This window comes from Papio anubis, chromosome 9, assembly GCF_008728515.1.
Source record: "Papio anubis isolate 15944 chromosome 9, Panubis1.0, whole genome shotgun sequence".
Lineage (NCBI taxonomy): Eukaryota > Metazoa > Chordata > Mammalia > Primates > Cercopithecidae > Papio > Papio anubis.
The window spans coordinates 118,220,356-118,242,952 of NC_044984.1; the positions used below are offsets into that span (position 1 = coordinate 118,220,356).

The window sequence follows — 22,597 nt, forward strand, 5'->3', positions numbered from 1 at the left end:
TAACAATTTTTAATTATTATATTTGTAATTTATGTATACAAAATTATGTAGAGAGATATGAAAAAAAGTTCACATGTAATTATATAAAAATGACCAGGTGCAGTGGCTCACACCTGTAATCCCAGCACTTTGAAAGGCCAAGGTGGGCAGATCACCTGAGGTCAGGAGTTCGAGACCAGCCTGGCCAACATGGTGAAACCCCATCTCTACTAAAATACAAAAATTAGCTGGTCGTGGTGGCGTGTGCCTGTAATCCCAGCTACTCGGGAGGCTGAGTCAGGAGAATTGCTAGAGCCCGGGAGGTGGAGGTTGCAGTGAGCTGAGATCATGCCATTGCACTCCAGCCTGGGCGACAGAGTGAGACTCTGTCTCAAAAAAAAAAAAAAAAGTATATAAAAATAAATGTTTATGTATAGTAATTTATATATTATATTTATAATTTATATAAATTGTGTAGAACGAGATGAAAAATGTTATTTTCAAGGACAAAAATGACAGTTGCTTGAATTCTTTGATAGGTCAAACAAAAATATTTGGAAGTGGGTAAGACGATGAAGGAGTATGAAGACAGGAAGTACGAGCAGTGGATGGAAGCGACGGAGCAGGTGCTGCCGGCCCTCATGAAGAAGAGCCTTTTGACCAAGGTGCGCTGCCCACGCCCTCATTCCAGATTGCCGTGTGAGACCATGGCGTCTGCCACATTTTCTCAAGGCTTGATTTGTTGACATTCATGAAGTTGGGTCACTTTCCAGAATCAAGGACAAGGAAGGGCTAGGGAGGGAGGAGAAAGGAAAGAGTGGAGATGGCACGATGCCATGGTTAGAACGTGGGCTGGAAACGGGCAGCCCTACTGACTCCTTGGGCAAGTGGCTGAACACCGAGCCTCCGTTTCCTCATTTATGAAATGTGTTTTATAAATCAGATGATGTAAACAAGCAAAGGGCTGGTTGAGTCATATATGAAACAGAGCTGACAGTTGGCCGTCTTTAACCTGCAGAAAAATGCCCCGATTCATCCTCTTCTTTAGCGCTGGGCCTGGCACTTAGCGAATGCTCCATGAATGAACACCTGCCAGTAGGGAGGAAAGATGCGGCCTGGCAGTTTTAGGTCTTTGGTTCCTGAAATCCTGATGTAGGGACCAAAGCAAGTGGAGGGGGCCAGGTGGGACCCCTAGGGAACAGGTGTGCTCAGATCCAACCAAAGAGGCAACTGTTCCATGTCAGATTTTCCAGTGTTTCAAGGCAGAAGGGATTTTTAGGTGAAACTGCTCCATTTTCAAATGCTGGCGACTGAATTGATTCTTTAAAATCTCTGTTCACCAAACAAAGTACATATTCCAGCCAGTTCCAGCCAGCACCCCCGTCTGTTGGGGATCAAGGGCCCAGTGTTGATCTTTTTCATGTTCACTTTTGGTATGGGTTGTGTTGATCCAACTGTCTCTGGGACTGTCCTGGCCGTGCTGATGGAATGTCTCTTCCACAGTCTTCCACCGCTGCGGAGGAGCCTTTGACTTTAGAAAGGGGAGCTGTTTTTGCAATCAACTTTTCACCTGCTCTCAGGGAGATTATTAATGAAACGAAGTACTTAGAGCAGCTGGGGTTCACTGTCCCTGAATTAGCAAGAAATGTTGCGCTCCAGGAAGACAAATTCCTTAGGTAAAAACATTCTTCTCTTAAATTAGCAGTAAGGTTTTTGGTCTTGGGACCCCTTTACACTCTTAAAAATTATTGAGGACCCCTCCGAAAGTTTTTGTTTTTGTGGATTTTATCCTGATGAATTCTTACCACGTTAGAAATGGAAGCTAAGGACTGGGCGTTGTGGTACTACCTGTAGTCCCAGCTACTCGGGAGGCTTAGGTGGGAGGATTCCTTGAACCTGGGAGAGTTGAGGCTGCAGTGAACCATGATTGCACCACTGCACTCCAGCCTGGGAGACAGAGCGAGACCCTGTATCCAATAAATAAATAAATAAATAAATAAATAAATAAATAAATAATAAAAGAAAAAAATTGAAGCTAAGAAAAGTTTAAAATATGGGGCTGGGTGCGGTGGCTCACGCCTGTAATCCCAGCACTTTGGGAGGCCGAAGCAGGCGGATCATGAGGTCAGGAATTCAAGACTAGCCTGGCCAGCATGGTGAAACCCCGTCTCCAAAAATACAAAAATTAGCTGGGCATGGTGGCTCATGCCTATAGTCTCAGCTACTTGGGAGACTGAGGCAGGAGAATTGCTTGAACCTGGCAGGTGGAGGTTACAGTGAGCCGAGATCGCACCACTGCACTCCAGCCTAGGCAACAGAGCGAGACTCCATCTCAAAAAAAAAAAAAAGAAAAGTTTAAAATAAGGATCAAAGGATCAACAATAGTAAACCTATTTCATGTAATATAAATAACATCTTCAATGAGAAGTAACCAATATTTTCCAAAAAAGAAAGTTAATGAGAAGCATGATGTTTTAAATTTCTGCAAATCTCTTGGTCAAGGTTGGTCTTGATTGAGACCATGGTCTTTTGTAATCTCTTGACTGCAAAAGCTTTTGATGAACTTAAAGGTGGTCTCCTCAGGTTTATGACATTCCTGTTGTGTGCAGGTACACAGATGGGATACAGCGCATGTTGGATCATTATCACACGCTCATAGGAACGTTAAACGAGGCAGAGTCCGTGCTTCTCAACGACCATTCCCAGGAGCTACTCCGAGTGTTTCGGTCTGGATATAAGAGGTTGAACTGGAACTCACTGGGTAACGTCATTCATCTATTGATTGCCTTTTACACTTGGGGATGCAAAGTGATTCTTTTAGGTTGTTTTATTTGAATTACCATTTTCATATGTTTATAGACACAATTAACAATTTTTGAGGGTTAAGAAATACACATTGTGGAACTTAGAACTCATCTCCAGGCTGTCGTTGGGATGAAGATAAGAGGGGTGACGTTTTCACACTCTGCAGACCCAAAGCACATTTCTCCAAAAAGAAGGTCACCTTTACTTTTTTTTTTTTAATTAAAAATTCAATTTGGAGGTAATTATAGATTCACATGCAGTTGTTAAGAATTACTACAGAGGGAGCCTTTGTAACCTTTAGTCATTTTCCCGAAGTAGTAACGTCTTGCAAAACTAGAAGATCACTGACACTGATACAGTCGAGATAGAGAGCATCTTCACACCACAGCGAGTACTGTCAAGGCCACTTCCCTCCCGACCTTGCCCTCTCCTTAATCCCTGGCAACCAGGAATCTTTATTCAGTTTCTCTAATGTTGTCATTTCAGGGTGTTATATAAATGAGATAACATATAGCCCTTTTTTGAGTTGGCTTTTCTTGCTCAGCCTAAGTCTTCAAAGATCTGCCCTTGTTGTTGCATGTGTCAACAGTCTGTGGATTCTTGAAGAATACTCCACGATATCAATGTACCATAGTTTGTTCAGCCTTTCACCTCTTGAAGGACAGCTACGTTGTTTCCAGTTTTGGCTCTTATGAATAAAGCTGCTATAAACATTTGTATACAGGGTTTTGTGTGAACATGAGTCTTCACTTTTTCTGGGATAAATGCCCAGGAGTGCAGTTGCTGAGTTGCACGGTAGTTGTGTGTTTAGTTTAAGATTGTTGTTACTGTTGTCGTATTGAGATGGAGTTTCGCTCTTGTCACCCAGGCTGGAGTGCAGTGGTGTAGTCTCGGCTCACTGCAACCTCCACCTCCTGGGTTCAAGCGATTCTCCTGCCTTAGCCTCCCAAGTAGCTGGGATTACAGGTGCCTGCCACCACTCCTGGCTCACTTTTGTATTTTTAGTAGAGACAGGGTTTTGCCATGTTGGCCGGGCTGGTCTCGAACTCCTGGCCTCAAGTGATCCAGCCTTTCAAAATGCTGGGATTACAGGTGTGAGCCACCGCGCTCAGCCTTTTTTTGTTTTTGTTTTTGTTTTACTGTCATGCTGTCTTACAGGGTGGCTGTGCCATTTTACATTTCCATCATCCATAGATGAGTGACTCGGTTTCTCCACATCCTGCCCAGTTTTGCTGTCACTTTTTTTTTCTTTAATGTTGGCCTTCTGATAGCTGTGTCATGATACCTCATGGTTCTGATTTGACTTCTGTAATGGCTAATGGTGTTGAGCATCTTTTCATGTGCTAATAAGCACAAGTATGTCAAGTGTGTGGCTTCTTCAGCAACATGTCTTTTTCTGTCTTTTGTCTTTTTCTGTCTTTTGTTTGTTTTCTTCACTGTTGAGTTTTGAGCATCCTTTGTATACTCTAGATACTCGTCCTTTATTGGATGTGTGGTTTGCAGATATTTTCCCCTTCTCTGTAGCTTTTCGTTTCCTTCTTATAGGAGGGCCTTTGGTAGAGCAAAAGCTTTACATTTCAACTAAGTCCAACGTATCCATTTTTCCTTTAGTGGGTTCTACTTTTGCTCTCGAGTCTAAGAATCATAAGTTTTTTTCTCGCCTGTGGTTTTTGTTTCTGAAAAGGTCGTACTATCGTGTTTCACAGCCTGTGATCCATTTTGGGGTTTTTATTTTTATAAAGTGAGACTGATCATAAGTACTTAGCCCGAGTTCACTGTTCATGTTCTTGCTGTTCATCTAAGCTCCAGGCCAGAGGAGGTTGCAGGCAGGTGGTGTGGAGTGGAGGGTTCACAGAGCTCCAGCAATGAGAAGATAGCATGGTTGATAGTCCCTTTCTCCCCATGGTGCTGCAGCCAGGACTGTGTAACATTTGAATAGAAGAAATGCATTGCTTGGTTGATTCTGGGCTCCAGAGTCCTTGTCCCAGTGCCTTAGGGTTCAAAGTGGATCTGCGTCACCCCAAAGACCCAAGGGGTTGGAATGAGCAGGGTCTTTCCTAGGAAGGGATGCCAGTATTAATGTCACAGACATTGGTAGGGGGGATGTAGAAAGACAGGGTTGGAAGCCAAATGTCTTTCTTTCTTTCTTCAAAGGTATTGGTGACTATATAACTGGTTGCAAACAGGCCATTGGGAAATTTGAGTCTCTCGTCCACCAGATTCATAAGAATGCAGATGACATTTCTTCCAGGCTGACATTAATAGAGGCCATAAATCTCTTTAAATATCCAGCTGCTAAAAGCGAGGAAGAACTCCCAGGTAGATCTGACTTCTGGGCTCTCCAGTTATGGAATTAATGAAAAAATATATTGTATATACATGCACGTGTATATATATATGTATCTATAAATACACATATATATTTGTATATTCCATGAATGGCATAAAACCATTTCTAATGCTCTCAGTCATTTACTTGAAAGAATCATGGGTAGCTATTACTTTTTGTCATGTTTTCTATATTGCTTAGTTTAACCAATTCATGTTTGTTTGTTTGTTTTCTGAGATGGGGTCTCACTATGTTGCCCAGACTGGTCTTGAACTCCTGGCCTCAAGTGATCCTCCCACCTCAGCTGTGAAAGCCTATGGTACTTTGTTGATAACTTTGTAACAGTAAAGCGAGTTGCGATTTTTATGGGCTCACATTTACTTGTTCAAGAAAGATACTTTAAGTGGTCTTAGACTAGCCCAAAAGGAATTCAAGATATGTCAACAAGGAATTGAAGAAAAACAAGATTGCCAAAGCTATCAAAGCCACCTTCTGGATGGACGTAGCTGGTTGTCATGGATTTGTTGCTTAGCGTGTGTTCTGATACTGACTTGCGTTCTGCTTTGGGCCAAGGTTGGAGGCTGGTTTTGTTGTTTTTAAGACACACAGCTCATGTTTGGATTGCCTTTTCAGTGCTGTCCTTCCCTGTGTTCATGGACAGCTCTAAAAGACGTCTGTTTCTCTAGGTGTGAAGGAATTTTTTGAACACATTGAGCGAGAAAGGGCCAGAGACGTGGACCACATGGTTCGGTGGTATCTTGCCATTGGACCGCTGCTGACTAAAGTTGAGGGCCTGGTCGTCCACACCAACACAGGCAAGGCCCCCAGGCTGGCCTCCTACTACGAATACTGGGAAAAGAAAATTTATGAGGTCCTGACAAAGCTCATTCTGAAGTAAGTCCATCTTGTCACATGTTTTAAAATGGTGTGTGTAGATTAAAACAGTTGACAAATATGGACAGTTAGAGGGGGTGGCAAGGTGGAGAATGAAAATCAGATGGACGGTCACATGGCTTTCTGGCTGAAGGGCACTCACAGAGTGGAGGGATGACCTTCATGATCTTGTGAGGACCCTCAACATTCCAGAAAAGAAAGGATCCCTCTCCCCACCTCAGCTGTCTGAAACTTGTGAGCTTGTGTTCAGCTGGCAGCAGAGAATCACTGTCACTCAATACTGACCAGAATCCCAGAGGACTCCCCCATTCATGTTGACAGTGACAGACGTGAAGGACACACGACCTATTCCCTCTTCTGCTGGTTTCAAGTCGACCCCTAGCTAGTGCGGTCTGTGCGTGTTGAATGCCTGTTGCATGTGCCAGCCTCTGACACGCCAGACTCTGTCCCTTCCCTCCTGGGCCTCACCGTCAGCAGCCCAGCCAGGCCAGCTGGAAGCTGAGTGCCTGGACCCCATCGCGTTGGTGGCCCACAGACTGTTCTGGGTGTAAGGCTGATAGTTTAGGATCATTCTAGGAAACCAGCCTGTGAAATCCATCACCGTTACTATTACATCTATATTGTCAAGAGCAGTGTTCATTTTATCACGCAATGTCTTCCTTATGAAGGGAACTCCAGAAGAAATGACTCGAGTCCCTTCTTTGACCCCAGCCTCACATTTTTCTTTTTTATTTTTTGCTTTCATTTTCTTGTTTGGTTTTTATATGATACGGACTCTATGAATTGTTGACTTCATAGCTTTCCCTTTCACTTTGGCTGCTAGGAAGCTTAGAACCAAATTTGTAGCCTAAATGCAGCAGTACTTATGATTATGATTTGTATTTTTAGTCTCATCCGAACACGTAGGAAAGCTCACCTTGCACCATGTTCTGTGCTGGACTCTTTCCAATCCTCATCCCTGTTTTACAGAGGAGGATACAGAATCTTGGCAGGTTAAGTGACTTGCCTGGGACCACACAGCCAGTAAGAGAAACGGCTGGGATTTGAACCTGGGCAGTCTGACTCCAGTATCATTTCCTGAAATGGTGTCTGATTAGTGTCTTCTTCCTTTCTTATTTTACCCCACTTTGATTTTAGGATCTCTTACTGCAGTTAAAGTATCTTTGTGAGCTGCTAAAAATCTCTTTTGGGATAATACACTGAAAAATAAAACAAAAACTTTTGGTCTTCTTTTCTGGGCCCAGTTTGGCAAACTTCTCTTAAGTTGATCCTTTAAATAACTCTGTTTTCTACGTATTTCATTTATTCTCTGTTACTGCTTTTAACTTAGATTCCTAAAGCAGTCCCTTACATGGAGCTACTCCTATAATGTTTCTCTTACTAACATGCTATGTTTTCTTTTGATCCATTTATTAACTCATTCATTCATCTGTTCATATCCATCCATCTATTCATTCACTCATCCATCCACACATTCATCCACACATCCGTCCCATCCATCCATCCATCCATCCATCCATCCATCCATCCATCCATCATCCAATCCATCCATCTATTCATTCACTCATCCATCCACACATTCATCCACACATCCGTCCCATCCATCCATCCATCCATCCATCCATCCATCCATCCATCTATTCATTCACTCATCCATCCACACATTCATCCACACATCTGTCCATCCATCCATCCATCCATCCATCCATCCATCCATCTATTCATTCACTCATCCATCCACACATTCATTGAGATCTGTCGACGACGATCGACGATCGATATCGACATCGACGAGCGATGATTTCATTTATCGACGACGAGATGATTATTTGCCTTGCCTGTCGACGATCTGTTTATCGATCGACGATCGATATCGACGATGATGACGATGACGACGAGATGACGACGATCGACGACATCGACGATCGACGATCGACGATACGACGATGGTTTGGTTTATTTATCGACGAGAGCGACGAGAGATGAGCGAGTCTGTTTATCGATCTGTCGATCGATCGACGTATTATCGACGACGATGATTTACGATGACGACGAGACTATCCAATAATATCCATCCATCCATCCATCCATCCATCCATCCATCCATCCATCCATCCAAGGTTTAGTAAAGCCTGCCCTGCGCTGACTGTTGGATTAGACTCTGGTCACAGACAAGGCCCCTGTATCCTTGCAGTTTCTCTAACCTCATAGAAAAGGCAGGATACAGGGAAACAGACGTAAAAGAGATGAGTTCTGTAAAAGAAATAAAGCAGTATGGTGTTCTGGGGAGAGAATGGAGATGCTGCTGTAATTGGGTGGTCAAGAAAGGCCATGGAAATGCCACATTTTAGTAGAGACCTGAAGATGAGGAGTGAGCTGGAAGTGGGAAGAGCTTTCTGGGGGAAGCTAAAAACTGCTGTGAAGACCCACAGGTGGGCCTTTGGTCAGTGCAATAAACAGAAAGAAGGAAGGATGAGATTGAAGGAGGGGATAATGCTGGAGAGGCTGGCAGGGGTGGATCAGGTCACAGGCAGCCTGGGAAGAAGCCATGGCAGGGAGCTTGCATTTTATCCGGACAGCCATGGGAGGCTGCTGGACTGTTTTCAACTGGAAAGAGAGGAGGAGAGGGAGGAAGAGAGAAACAGGAAGAGGGGGAGAGAGAGAGAGGTGGAGAGAGAGTGAGAGGGAGAGAGAGAGAGAGATAGGGACGGGGGGAGAGGGAGAGAGGAAGGGAGAAGCCTGGAGAGGGAGAGAGAAACAGGACGAGGGAAGGAGAGAAGTGGAGAGAGAGGGGAGAGAAAGAAAAGGGGAGGGAAAAGGAGAAGGAGGGAGGGAGAAGGCGAAGGAGGGAGGTGGAGGGAGAGGGAGAGGGAGAGAGAGAAGGGAGGAGGGAGAGGGAGGAGTTAGATGTTTTTGTTTTGTTTTGTTTTTTGAGACAGGGTCTCACTCTGTCGCCAAGGCTGGAGTGCAGTGGCATGTTCACGGCTCACTGCAGCCTCGACCTCCCCATCTGAAGCAGTCCTCCCACCTCAGCCTCCAAAGTAGCTGGGACCACAAGCGTGTGCCACTATGCCCAGTTAATTTATTTTAATTTTAGAGACAGGGTCTTGCTATGTTGCCCAGGCTGGTCTCAAACTCCTGGGCTCAAGTGATCCTCCCACCTCAGCCTCCCAAAGTACTGGGATTACAGGTGTGAGCTGCTGTGCCCTGCTAAATATTTTTAAATAGTGTCTCTGGCTGCCATATGAATTACTGGATGGAGGTGGGCAGGGGGAGGGGAAACAGGGAGACTAGGCTGGAGGCTGATGAAGTTTCATCCCTGGGTGTCACATCTGCTTTGGTCTTGGAAAGGATGGAGCTGGTGGGGCAGTCTGGGTGGGGATGTGAGTACTCCTTTTTCCTTACCAGAGTTGAGCAGCTTTTGGAAGTCATTATTATTTAACTATTTTCCAACCAAAAGTTAACTTAGTTTTCCAAAAGTAGAAATGAACTATTTGTATAAATTTAGGGTAAAAAAAGAATATTTTAAATAAGACTCACTCCAGCCTGTCCAGGACAGCTTCGCAGTATGCCATTGCCTGTACCTGTGATTTTTGTGGCCCTTGTCATTTTTGTCCATTGCTTGGCGTATTTCACTCTAGTGGGTTACTGAGTCTTTCTCATCAACCCCTCTTAGGAATTTGCAGTCTTTTAATTCTTTGATCCTTGGAAATGTCCCTCTGTTCCAAACTGAAACCATTCTGACGGCGCCTGAGATCATCCTTCATCCCAACACAAATGAGATCGACAAGATGTGCTTCCATTGTGTCCGGAATTGTGTGGAGATCACCAAGGTAAGAGTGGAGGTGCCTGCGTCCTTGCTCAGATGGCGTCTCAGGATGCCTCCGCCTCCCACAGTGCTGGGACTACAGGCATGAGCCACTGCCCGCAGCCCAAGGTGGAATTCTTGACTTCCTGCCTTGTGACTTGGTCATCCCCCAGTTTTCCCCACTTCAGAAAATGGCACCAACATCAACCCAATTGCTTGAGCCAGAAACTCGTCCTTGTTTCTTTTTCTCTCACCCAGCCCTGCCCAGCCCATTGGCAAGTCGTCCAAACATACCTCCCATCTGTCCTCTTCTCTCCTGTCCCCCCAGTACCTTCCTATCCCAAGTGGCCATCACCGCTCTCGTGGACTGTCTCGGTGACTTTCCAACAATCCATTCTCCACCACAGGTGGTCAGAATTACCTTAAACAAATACAAATCAGGCCAGGTGCAGTGGCTCACGCGTGTTATCCTAGCACTTTGGGAGGCTGAGGTGGGAAGATTGCTTAAGCCCAGGAGTTCCAGACCAGCCTGTACAACAAGGTGAGACCCCCATCTCTACCAAAACTAAAATAAATTAGCTAGGCGTGGTGGTGCACACCTGTGTTCCTAGCTACTTGGGAGACTGAGGTGGAGGATTGCTTGAGCCCAGGAGTTCAAGGGTACAGTGAGGTATGGTTGCACCACTGCACTCCAGCCTGGGCAACAGAGCAAGACCCTGTCTCTAAAAACAACAACAACAACAACAACAACAACATATCATTTCGTGTCATCCCTGATGTAAACTGCCCCACCCACCCCATGACTTAATTACACTTAGAACATAATCCAGATATCTTTGTGTGGTCTATGAGGCCCCCATGCTCTAGCCCCTGGCTGCCTTTCTGATCTCAGTCCTACAAGGATCATGCTCCCTCACACTGCAGCTTGACTGGCTGCCTGATTTTACCCCCAGCAGGTACCGTGGGTTCCTCTTGCAAGGATTTCCGTAGCTGTTCCCTCACCTGGAACATTCTGCTCCCTTGACCTTCTTGTCCTCTCTCTCCCATCGGCCCCATCCCATCTTCTTCCTACCACGTACCACTCTCCGACTTTTTCTTATTTATCCCTTGCTTTTGTATCTATTGATCCTATCAGGCCACTAGAATGTAAAGGGATCCATGGGCATACCGGCCTTGAGTGTTTTGTTCCCTTTAGAATCCCCAGCACCAAGAACACCTGGCTCACAAGTTGGTTCTCAGTAAATGTTTTTTGAATGAACATCTGCTGGTAGATAACCCAAAGCTTATGTCTTACCCCAAACTGGAAAACAGAGCCGTCCTTGTAGGTATGGGGCATGACTCCCACAGCACGCTGGCATCTTCCTCTTCACTTGGCTTCTGCAGCAAGTCAGACATGTTTCAGGCATTTTTAGGGGCATGTAAGTATAGAAATCAGAATAGGGGGCTGGGCATGGTGGCTCAAGCCTGTAATCCCAGCACTTTGGGAGGCCGAGATCGGGCGATCACGAGGTCAGGAGATCGAGACCATCCCATAACACGGTGAAACCCCGCCTCTACTAAAAAAAAATAAAAAACTAGCCGAGAGGTGACGGGCCTGTAGTCCCAGCTACTGAGGCTGAGGCAGGAGAATGGCGTAAACCCGGGAGGCGGAGCTTGCGTGAGCTGAGATCTGGCCACCTACTCCAGCCTGGCCAGAGCCAGCCCGCTCCCAAAAAAAAAGAAATCAGAATAGGGAATTTCATTTCACTGTACTTAAAAGTTGATGAATAAGGCCAGGCACGGTGGCTCATACCTGTAATCCCAGCACTTGGGTGGCCTAGGCGGGCGGATCATGAGGTCAGGAAATCAAGACCATCCTGGCTAACATGGTGAAACCCCATCTCTACTAAAAAAAAAAAAAATTAGCCGGATGTGGTGGCAGGCGCATGTGGTCCCAGCTGCTTGGGAGGCTGAGGCAGGAGAATGGTGTGAACCCAGAGTTGGAGCTTGCAGCGAGCTGAGATCGCACCACCGCACTCCAGCCTGGGGGAGACAGCGAGACTCTGTCTCAAAAAAGAAAAAAAAACTGATGAATAAACAGTACATGTTTTATAATCCATGCTAAGACAGTTATTTATTAAGCCTCTGTTACATAAATTCTCTTATAGGTGCTATATCTTATAGGTGCTATGTATGTTTCCTTTGTAAGGGAAACAGCAATTTTTAAGGGGTACATAAATAGGAAAGTTGGCTTGTAAAACATTATGAATATTAATCACAATATTTCATGCCAACTTAACTTTCCTCCTTACTAATAGATGGATTTGAGGCTTGTAGTGAAGCCTGTATTATTTTAGTTTCATAAGTTTCTTTTAAATGAGAAGAATTTTTACTTATTCTCTTAGATAACGTTAGAAATGTATTTCATTAAAAAGATCTCGGCAAATGAACATGCATGACTAGGCCACTTAATATGGTTGAACTCTTTCATCTTCAGGATTCCTATTTCATGGCAGAAAATAATGAGCCGAAGTTTTAACTAGATTCTGAATTTTACCTCATCTACTAAGTGGAAAATGATAATACTATTCACCTTCTAGTGCTGTTGGGAGGATTAAATTATATAACATGTGTGTACAGCTTAGTGCACTGTTTGGCAATCAGTAGCTCTGAATAAATGTTAGCGATTAGTGTTAGTATTACCTTTTTTTTTTTTTTTGAGATGAATTCTTGCTCTTTTGCCAGACTGAAGTGCAGTGGTGTGATCTCGGCTCACTGCAGCCTCCACCTCCCGGGTTTGAGTGATTCTTCTGCCTCAGCCTCCCGAGTAGCTGGGACTACGGGCATATGCCACCACGCCCAGCTAATTTTTGTATTTTTATTTTATTTTTTGAGACAGAGTCTCGCTCTTTCACCCAGGCTGGAGTGCAGTGGCGCAATCTCTGCTCACTGCAAGCTCTGCCTCCTGGGTTCATGCCATTCTCCTGCCTCAACCTCCCCAGTAGCTGGGACCATAGGCGCCGGCCACCATGCCCAGCTAACTTTTTGTATTTTTTTAGTAGAGACGGGGTTTCACCATGTTAGCCAGTTTGGTCTCGATCTCCTGACCTCATGATCTGTCTGCCTCAGCCTTCCAAAGTGCTGGGATTACGGGCGTGAGCCACTGACCCTGGCCTAATTTTTGTATTTTTAGTAGAGACAGGGTTTCACTATTTTGGCCAGGATAGTTTTGATCTCTTGACATCGTGATCCGCCTGCCTCTGCCTGCCAAAGTGCTGGGATTACAGGTGTGAGTCACCACGCCCCACCTAGTGTTTGTATTACTATTATTAGTAATATTGGAAATAGAAGTATTAGGTTGGTGCAAAAATAGCTGTGGTTTTTACCATTAAAAGTATTGGCAAAACTGCAACTACTTTTGCACCAACCTATAGTAGCTGTTATTCACATTTTACAGATGGTGAGCCTACTGTTCACAGAAGTAATGTGTAACATATCCATGGTTTGCTGTTAGAACTCACACTTGATTAAAACAGAGCCTTGGCCAGGCGCAGTGGCTCACGCCTGTAATCCCAATACTTTGGGAGGCTGAGGTGGGCGGATCATGAGGTCAGGAGATTGAGACCATCCTGGCTAACACGGTAAAACCCCATCTCTACTAAAAATACAAAAAATTAGCCAGGTGTGGTGGCGGGCGCCTGTAGTCCCAGCTACTCGGGAGGCTGAGGCAGGAGAATGGCGTGAACCCAGGAGGCGGAGCTTGCAGTGAGCTGAGATTGTGCCACTGCACTCCAGCCTGGGCGACAGAGCGAAACTCCGCCTCAAACAACAACAACAACAAAACAAACAAACAAAAAGCAGAGCCTTAACTCTACAACAGGGAGATGTCAAATTAACAGATTTGTTCTGGGACACTAAGCAGTCAATTTGCCTGAATATGTGTTTTTTCCTCTGTATATATGGAAATAAAGGTTTTTAAAATTCATCCATAGTGTAGTTGGCTTTTATTTTATAACAAACCACTTCAAAACTTACTGGCTTAAAGCAATAATCATTTAACTCTGGGTTCTGTGGGCTGGGTTCTGCTGAGCAGTTCTTCTGGTCTTGGCTGGACTCACTCATGTATCTAGCAGTTGATGACCTCAAGCACAGCTCTGATGGCCAGCGGCTGGGATTCTCCTGTATATGGCCTTATGTAATGTAGTAGGCTAGCTCGAGCTGGTGGTTGCAAGGTTCTGAGAGAATGAGAGCAGAAGCCACAGGGCTTTCTAGAATCCTTGGTTTGAACTTACATAACACCATGTCCACCCCTTTCCATTGGTCAAGTTAAGCCACAAGGCTCGCTCCGGAAGGGAAATAGGCTCCATCTCTTGATGAAAGGAACAAAGGATTATGGTAATTTTTAAAGTGATTTTCCATTACTAGCAAGACTTATTGCTGAATACTAATATATACGTTGGAGGCAAAATAGATACTAAAATACTATCTTTTCTCCTAATTCTTACTTTGCCAGCATTTTGTTCGTTGGATGAATGGCAGCTGCATAGAATGCCCCCCTCAGAAGGGGGAGGAAGAAGAAGTTGTTATAATAAACTTTTACAACGATATCTCTCTGAACCCTCAGATAATTGAACAAGCTGTTATGATCCCCCAAAATGTCCACAGGATTCTGATCAATCTTATGAAGTATCTACAAAAATGGAAGCGGTATCGACCTCTCTGGAAATTGGACAAAGCTATTGTGATGGAGAAATTTGCCTCCAAGAAACCTCCTTGTGTAGCATATGATGAAAAATTGCAGTTCTATTCCAAGATAGCCTATGAGGTTATGCGCCACCCTCTAATTAAGGATGAGCATTGCATCAGACTTCAGCTCGGGCATCTGGCAAACACAGTGCAGGAAAATGCCAAGTCCTGGGTGATTTCGCTTGGAAAACTTCTCAATGAGTCAGCAAAAGAGGAGCTCTATAGTCTCCATGAAGAGATGGAGGTACTCAATCGCTGTGTGTAATTGAACTACTTTTCGTGTGAGTTGGGTCTTCTTTTGCGTCATTACTGTTTTTTCTGTGTTTGCTTAGTGTTCTTTGTACTTTCTGTTATAGCACCTGGCCAAAAGCCTTAGGAAGATCCCCAATACCCTTGAAGATCTCAAGTTTGTCCTTGCAACAATTGCAGAAATTAGAAGTAAATCTCTAGTCATGGAATTAAGATACAGGGACGTCCAGGAGCGATACCGTACCATGGCAATGTATAACCTCTTTGTAAGTCAACTTGTATTTTCTTATGCATTTAACAATTGGATTGACCACTAATGACCTTTTTCAGAAATGCTTCTCAAGTATACTGCCATTGATTCATTTTCAAGTAGGTGACTTTAAGTAATACATTGTAAATGTAAAGCAATGCCACAGTTATTTAGAATAATGAAAATATAGAGTATTTTTCAATCTGTATGGCTCGAATGGATTGATCTGTAACTATACCGTTTCCATTCTCCCTCTTCCTTCTTTTTTTGGTGTTAATTTCCTTTAAAAGATAAAGAGCTATTGCAAAAATAAGAAGAGAGTGAAAGATTTAAGATGATAAAAGAAATCAGTAGAAGATAATTCAATCAGTCTTGCTTTGTTTAGGGTTGTTAAATTTGGGTTCTCAGGATCTTTCAAAGTCAGGGATGAGTTTTAGGATTTCTGGGTTCCCCCTGAAATTATATGGAAATTTTATATACTGTACGTTTTTCTGATGATGAAAGAATCTCAAGTTTTTGGCCCAGGTCTACTGCTCAGCAAGGGCGTTTGAGAGCGCCACATCCTAACCACTAGGCTGCAAGGGGCCTGGTGTTTGAAGCAGTCGAGCAACAGAAATGCTGAAAGACAAACTTCATACACATCCTGATTTATTCATAGCAATTTGTTTCTCTTCTCTAGTTTGTATTTCTCCCTCAACCAGGTAGATTTTGTCAGACTTTGCTTTACCGGCTTACATCACAGAAATAATAGAAGAATCGTTGCAACAAAGGATTTTACACTAAGTGTGTAATGAGTCACACTCAAAAAATGAATCAGAATGTCAAATTCCAACAACAACAAAAACAACAAAACAGCGACAGTTGAGATTTTGATTGTGATTGCATTGATCCTGTAGATTAATCTGAGGCAAATGGACATCCTGTCGTATTGCGTTTTCCTATCCATGAACATGTTCTCTCTCTCTTTATTTAGGTCTTTAATGTCTCCCCGTAAAGATTTATAATTTTCCCCATGGAGACCTTACCTATTTTTTGCCGGATTTATTGCTAGGTGCATGATATTTTTAGATGCTCTTGTAATTGGTATCTTTAATTTTTATTTTAATTATTTTATTTTTTATTGTTATATAGAAAGACAATTCATATTTGCATTCTACTTTTTTATGATCAGTAATTATTAATTTTAATCATTTATTTATCCACAGATTATTTTGGATTTTCTAGGCACACCATTATATAAACTGTGAATATTGACAGTTTCATTTCTTCTTAATTTTTAAATATTTTATTTCTTTTTCTCACCTTATGACTCTAGCTAGGAATTCCTGTACAAGGCTGGATGAAAGGGGAGGTAGGGGAAACCCATGTCTTGTTCTTAGTCTCAGAGGAAAAGCTTTTGGCACTGTATCATTAAATATGGTAATTGCCGTGTGGTTTATTAGATTAACTCTAATACAATAAGAGAAATATACAGTTGTGTATATTTAACACAATGGGGATATGTTCTGAGAATGTGTCAATGGGCAATTCCATAATTGTGCAAACATCATGGAATGTACTTATACAAATCTAGATGATATAGCTACTACACACCTAGGCCATATGGTAGAACCTATTTCTCCTAGGCTGCAATCCTGTACAGCATGTACTGTGCTGAATACTATAAGCAATGTAATGTAATAGTAAGCATTTGTGTATCTAAACATATCTAAACATAGTAAAGGTGCAGTAAAAATACAGTATTATAATCTTATGGGAATACTGTCATATATGCAATCCATTTTTGTCCCAAAACATCATTTTGTTGCTCTTTAATCTTTGACAAAAAACCAGTGACTGTCTTTGGTCATTGTCCCTGGTTCCTGACACAAAGCTTCCAAAACACTTGTAATTTCCTGAGTGACAGGGGTCACAGGAACAGATCTTTTGTTACAATATTGTTCTTTGTCTCTGGTTCCTGGCACACAGCTTCTCAAATCCTTGAACTCTGGAGTGATAAAAGTATCTTTTGTACGCAAGTGAAATGACTGGTGGCTGGGAGCCCTAGACAGCTTCAGCGTGGGGGATGGTTGCCAGAAAGATCAAGGCATAAATTATTTAGAGGTTTGGAGCTTTCAGACGCCCATCCTCGCCACCCTTGGGGAGGGAAGAGGGGCTGGAGATTGGAGATCAACAAAGGCTAGTGATCTAATCAGTCATGCCTATATAATGAAATCTCCATGAACATCCCTAAATTATGGGATTTGGAGAGCTTCCAGGTTGTTGACCACACCAAGGTGCTGGGAGAGTGGTGTGCTCAGAGAAGGCATGGAGGCTCTGTGCACCCCCCAGCCCCATACCTTAGCTTATGCATCTCTTTCATTTGGCTGTTGCTGAGTTGTGTCTTTTATAATAGATCAGTGATGGTAAGTAAAGTGTCCTGAGTTCTGTGAGCCATTTCAGCACATGGTCAAATGTGAAGGAGATGTGTGTGGGGGAACCCGTGATTTTGTAGGCAGGTTGAACAGAAGTCTGTGTACCCTAGGCACCCAATACTTGCAACTGGCATCTGAAGTGAGGGCACCCTTATGGGACTTATGCCTGCATTTCTATTGAGTACAGGCCTAGACATGAAGTTGCTGGGTTATAGGAATCCATGTTCAGCTTTACTAGATTCTGCTAGTTTTCCAAAGTGATAGTACCCCTTTACATCCACACCAGCATGAATAAGGTTTCAGTTGCTCCATATCCTTACAAACACTTAGTTTATTGATCTTTTGGAAACACCAGCTTTGGTTTTTTTTTTTTTTCTTTTTATCCTTTTTATGTGTGGATATTACTCCATCATCCTCTGGCCTCTATTGTTTTGATGGAGGAGTTGACTGTTAGTCTTTTTGTTGCTCCCTTTCAAGGTAGTCTAGTCTAACTAGTTTTTTTTTTTTTGGTCTGCTTTTAAGATTTTTTTTCAGTCTTTGGTTTTCAGCAATTTTTTTTTGAGACAGAGTTTCCCTCTTGTTGCCCAGGCTGGAGTATAATGGCGCAATCTCGGCTCACCACAACCTCTGCCTCCTGGGTTCAAGCGAATCTCTTGCCTCAGCCTCCTGAGTAGCTGGGATTACAGGCATGCACCACCACCCTGGCTAATTTTGTATTTTTAGTAGAGATGGGGTCTCTCCATGTTGGTCAGGCTGGTCTTGAACTCCTGACCTCAGGTGATCTGCCTGCCTCAGCTTCCCAAAGTGCTGGGATTACAGGCGTGAGCTACTGCACCCGGCCTCTAGCTCTTTATTTAAAAAAATGATTTTATACTGATTTTATTTTAATTATAAAATTTGACTTTAATATTTATATTTATTTTTTTTTTTTTTGAGACAGAGTCTTGCTCTGTCACCTAGATTGGAGTGCAGTGGTGTGATCTTGGCTCACTGTAACCTCCGCCTCTCAGGTTCAAGCGATTCTCCCACCTCAGCCTCCTGAGTAGCTGGAACTACAGGCTCCTGACACCATGCCTGGCTAATTTTTGTATTTTTAGTAGACAAGGGATTTCACCATGTTGTCCAGGCTGGTCTCAAACTCCTGACCTCAGGTGATCCCCCCACCTCAGCCTCCAAAAGTGCTGGGATTATAGGCGTGAGCCACTGTGCCCAGCCTAATATTTCTTTTTAACATTTCTTTTTCTTTTTATATTTACAAAGATACGGTCTCACTATGTTGCCCAGGCTGGTCTCAAACTCCTGAGCTCGAGGGATCCTCCTGCCTCAGCCCCCCAAAGTACTGGGATTACAGGCATGAGCCACCATGTCTGGCCTTCATATTTCCATCAGTTTTTGAGTCGGTTTGAATCACCTAGCCTCCTGTTGCCAGGAGCAGAAGTCCCTGGGAGGTAACTATGACGATCAATTTCAGTTCCCAGTTGCTGATCATTTATTGTTTATTCTGTTTTTTGTTTCTCCTAATTAGCCTCCTGATGCAGAGAAAGAACTGGCTGATAAGATTGAGAGCACGTGGTCCAATCTGTTTAATGATTCGGTGAATGTGGAGCATGCTCTTGGGGACATAAAGAGAACTTTCACAGAGGTGCCTTTCCAATTTCACTTCCTGAGTAAAGATATTGAAACATGTATTTGGGCTAAATTAATGTAACCTCCTTTTTCTCAGATTACTCGAGGCGAAATAATGAACTATAGAGTTCAGATAGAGGATTTTGCAAAGCGTTTTTACAGTGAAGGCCCTGGTTCTGTTGGTGATGATCTTGATAAAGGTAAGAATGTTCCTGTGGGTCTTACTGAGCGATCTGAGTATCAAATGTTTGAGTATGTTTTGCTTAAGAATTTTATGGCAAGTGATTGTTGTGCCATGATTTAAATATTTATTTCTTCCTCAAATATGTTTTTCTTGGCTCCTTTTAGTGGTCACATAAAAAAAAAAAAAAAAAAAAAAGCTGGACTAGTACAACTCATTGATTGTTGAGTGCCTGCTACCTGAAGGCGCTGAGAGAAGTGCCAAGGAGCAGCATCCGCTCCTGCAGGGGACACAGAAGTTTCTGCCGCAGCTCAGAAATCTTAAACACTAGCAGCTGCCTCTACAAATGCAGTATCTTATCCATCCAGCTGCCTCTCTAACTCCTGTTACATGTATTCTTTGGATTCAGATGCTTGTCCTCTGCCCTTCCCATCACATAGGCTAAACGGTGACAAAATAGAAACACTAAAATTCTGTTTTGTTTTGTTTTTTTTCCTTTTTTGAGACAGAGTCTCGCTCTGTCACCCAGGCTGGAGTGCAGTGGCGCAATCTCAGCTCACTGCAACCTCCACCTCCTAGGTTCAAGTGATTTGCCTGCCTCAGCCTCCTGAGTAGCTGAGACTACAGGTGTGTGCCACCATGCCTGGCTAATTTTTGGATTTTTAGTAGAGACGGAGTTTCACCTTGTTAGCCAGGCTGGTCTTGAACTCCTGACCTCAAGTGATCCTCCTGCCTCAGCCTCCCAAAGTGCTGGGATTACAGGCCTGAGCCACTGAACCCAATCCTAAAATTCTTATTCTAAAGAGAATTTGGTAAATACCAAGAGACAAAAAATACTGTGAGACAAACCAAAGACTGCTATGGCTTCCAAAGAAACGGGTGACGTTTGTTTAAGGATGCTCAAAAAAGGCATCTGGGAAATGTGGCATTTGGCTAGATGATTGTGAGCAGGGATGTAGTGATGTAGAGTGGTGGTCGTCATTGGAATTGGGGGAGAAGCATAGAATTGGGAAATCAGAGTGGTAGGGGAGTTATTAGTAGGATGATGACATTCTCAAGGGGGCAGCAAAGGATGGTGATGTTGACCACAACGTAGACCAGCTCAGATTCCCTCAAAATAGTCTCATTTCTGAATGACCTGGTTGTGAGAATTAGACACAATTTTCTAACTGGAGGAGACTGGAGATGTCATTGGTCTTTTGGTTTTAGTTAGAATGGTGCCATGATTCTAAATTTGTCTTCCCGTGTGGTTTATGAGGATGAAATTATAATTGAGGTACATTATGCATGATTTCTTATTCAATTTTGTATACCTTAAAATTGTATTTATTCATTTATTGGTGTATTTATTTACAAGGGGTAGAGCTTTTAGGTGTTTTTGAAAGAGAGCTGGCAAGACATGAAAAGAGCCGTCAGGAACTGGCTAATGCTGAGAAACTTTTCGATCTTCCTATTACCATGTACCCAGAGCTGCTGAAAGTGCAGAAGGAAATGAGTGGGCTGAGGATGATTTACGAGCTCTACGAAGGACTAAAGGTGAGCATCTCCCCAAAAGCAAAGGACTCAAGCTCACCGAAGGGGATGTAGGAATTACTTAGGCCCCGCAGACTTTGATGCCACCATAATTATGAGCTTGGGTCCGACTTTGTGGAAACGCTCATTTTGGCCGTGGGAGGGGGGATGGGGAGTGATTGCTTATGGGTACAGGGTTTCCATTTGGGATGTTGAAAAAGTTCTGGAAATAGGCCAGTTGCAGTGGCTCACACCTGTAATCCCAGCACTTTGGGAGGCCAAGGCGGGTGGATCACCTGAGGTCAGGAGTTCGAGGACAGTCTGGCCAATGTGGTGAAACCCCGTCTCTACTAAAAGTACAAAAGTTAGCCAGGTACAGTGGCAGGTGCCTGTATTCCCAGCTGCTCAGGAAGCTGAGGCAGGAGAATCACTTGAACCTGGGAGGTGGAGGTTGCAGTAAGCCAAGATTGCGCACGGCACTTCAGCCTGGGCGACAAGAGCAAAACTCCATCTCAAAAAAACAAACAAAAAAACTTTTGGAAATAGATAGTGGCGGTGGCTGCCTGACATTGTGAAAGTACTTGATGCCATGGAATCGTACATTTTATTTTTATTTTTGAGGCAAAGTCTCGTTCTACCACCCAAGCTGGGGTGCAGTGGTGTGATAATAGCTCACTGCAGCCTCAAACTCCTGGGCTAAAGTGATCCTCCTGCTTCAGCCTGCAAAGCAGTCGGGACTACAGAGGTGCACAACCATGCCTGGCTATTCTTTTTTTATTTTTAGTAGAGGCAAGGTCTCGCTGTTACCCAGGCTGGTCTGGAACTCCTGATCTCAAGCGATCCTCCTGCCTTGGCCTCCTAAAGTGCTGGGATTACAGACGTGAGCCATTGCACCCAGCCTGGAATTATATATTTTAAAATGGTAAAAATGACAAATTTTATTTTTTATATATTTATATCATCATAGGAAAGAAAACTGTCTTTGGAGGTCAAGGGCTTGGTTAAGGTGTGGGGTAAACTGTTTAGTTGCAAGCGGAGATTAAAAGTTGCAAATGTCAGCCAGGCATGGTGGCTCATGCTTGTAATCCCAGCACTTTGGGAGGCTGAGATGGGCAGATTACTTGAGGCCAGGAGTTTGAGACTAGCCTGGGCAACAAGGCAAAACCCCGTTTCTACTAAAAAATACAAAAAAAGTTCCGGGCACAGTGGCTCATACCTGTGAGCCACTAGCACTTTGGGAGGCAAGGCGGGTGGATCACTTGAGGCCAGGAGTTCGAGACCAGCCTGGCCAACATGGCAAAACTCCATTTCTACTAAGAAATACAAAAATTAGCCAGATATGGTGGCACATGCCTGTGATCCCAGTTACTTGGGAGGCTAAGGCACAAGAATCGCTTGAATCCGGGAGGTGGAGGTTGCAGTGAGCTGAGATCATGCCACTGCACACCAGCCTAGGTGACAGAGTGAGACTCTGTCTCAAAAAAAAAAAAACAAAATAAAATAAAAATAAAAATAAAAGTTGCAAATGTCATGTCATTTGGGTGCCTCTCATTGGTATATGTTTCCCATGCAAATTCATGCTACTCATTCATTTATCTATTGACTTAGTTCTTTATAGCTCAGTGCTGTGCTGGTTGGAGTGTGGGGTCCAGAAAAGGAGTCATGTCTGCCCGTTCCTGCCCTTCTTGAGCCCCTAAGGGAGACTGACTATGTTAGTCTGGGTTCTTGAGAAACAGAATCAATAGGAGATCTATGTGTTTATGTCTGTATCTGTCTATATCTAATTGGTATCTATACCTATATCTATATCTCATCTATATCTGTA

The 22,597-nt window shown here is 43.5% G+C and overlaps 1 protein-coding gene across 4 annotated transcripts in view; it reads left to right on the forward strand.

Annotated features, from left to right (window-relative positions):
* The window catches only part of DNAH10 (dynein axonemal heavy chain 10), a 175,747-nt gene that overhangs the window by 39,066 nt on the left and 114,084 nt on the right, over positions 1 to 22,597 (forward strand). For all 4 annotated transcript variants that reach the window (XM_031650880.1, XM_031650881.1, XM_031650879.1 and 1 more), the window contains exons 14-24: positions 519 to 644; positions 1,483 to 1,655; positions 2,589 to 2,740; positions 4,939 to 5,103; positions 5,800 to 6,007; positions 9,684 to 9,840; positions 14,308 to 14,784; positions 14,897 to 15,055; positions 18,979 to 19,095; positions 19,177 to 19,279; positions 20,618 to 20,796. In XM_031650880.1, coding sequence (XP_031506740.1) covers positions 519 to 644; positions 1,483 to 1,655; positions 2,589 to 2,740; positions 4,939 to 5,103; positions 5,800 to 6,007; positions 9,684 to 9,840; positions 14,308 to 14,784; positions 14,897 to 15,055; positions 18,979 to 19,095; positions 19,177 to 19,279; positions 20,618 to 20,796 — 2,016 coding nt within the window. The remainder of the gene's footprint in view (positions 1 to 518; positions 645 to 1,482; positions 1,656 to 2,588; positions 2,741 to 4,938; positions 5,104 to 5,799; positions 6,008 to 9,683; positions 9,841 to 14,307; positions 14,785 to 14,896; positions 15,056 to 18,978; positions 19,096 to 19,176; positions 19,280 to 20,617; positions 20,797 to 22,597) is intronic.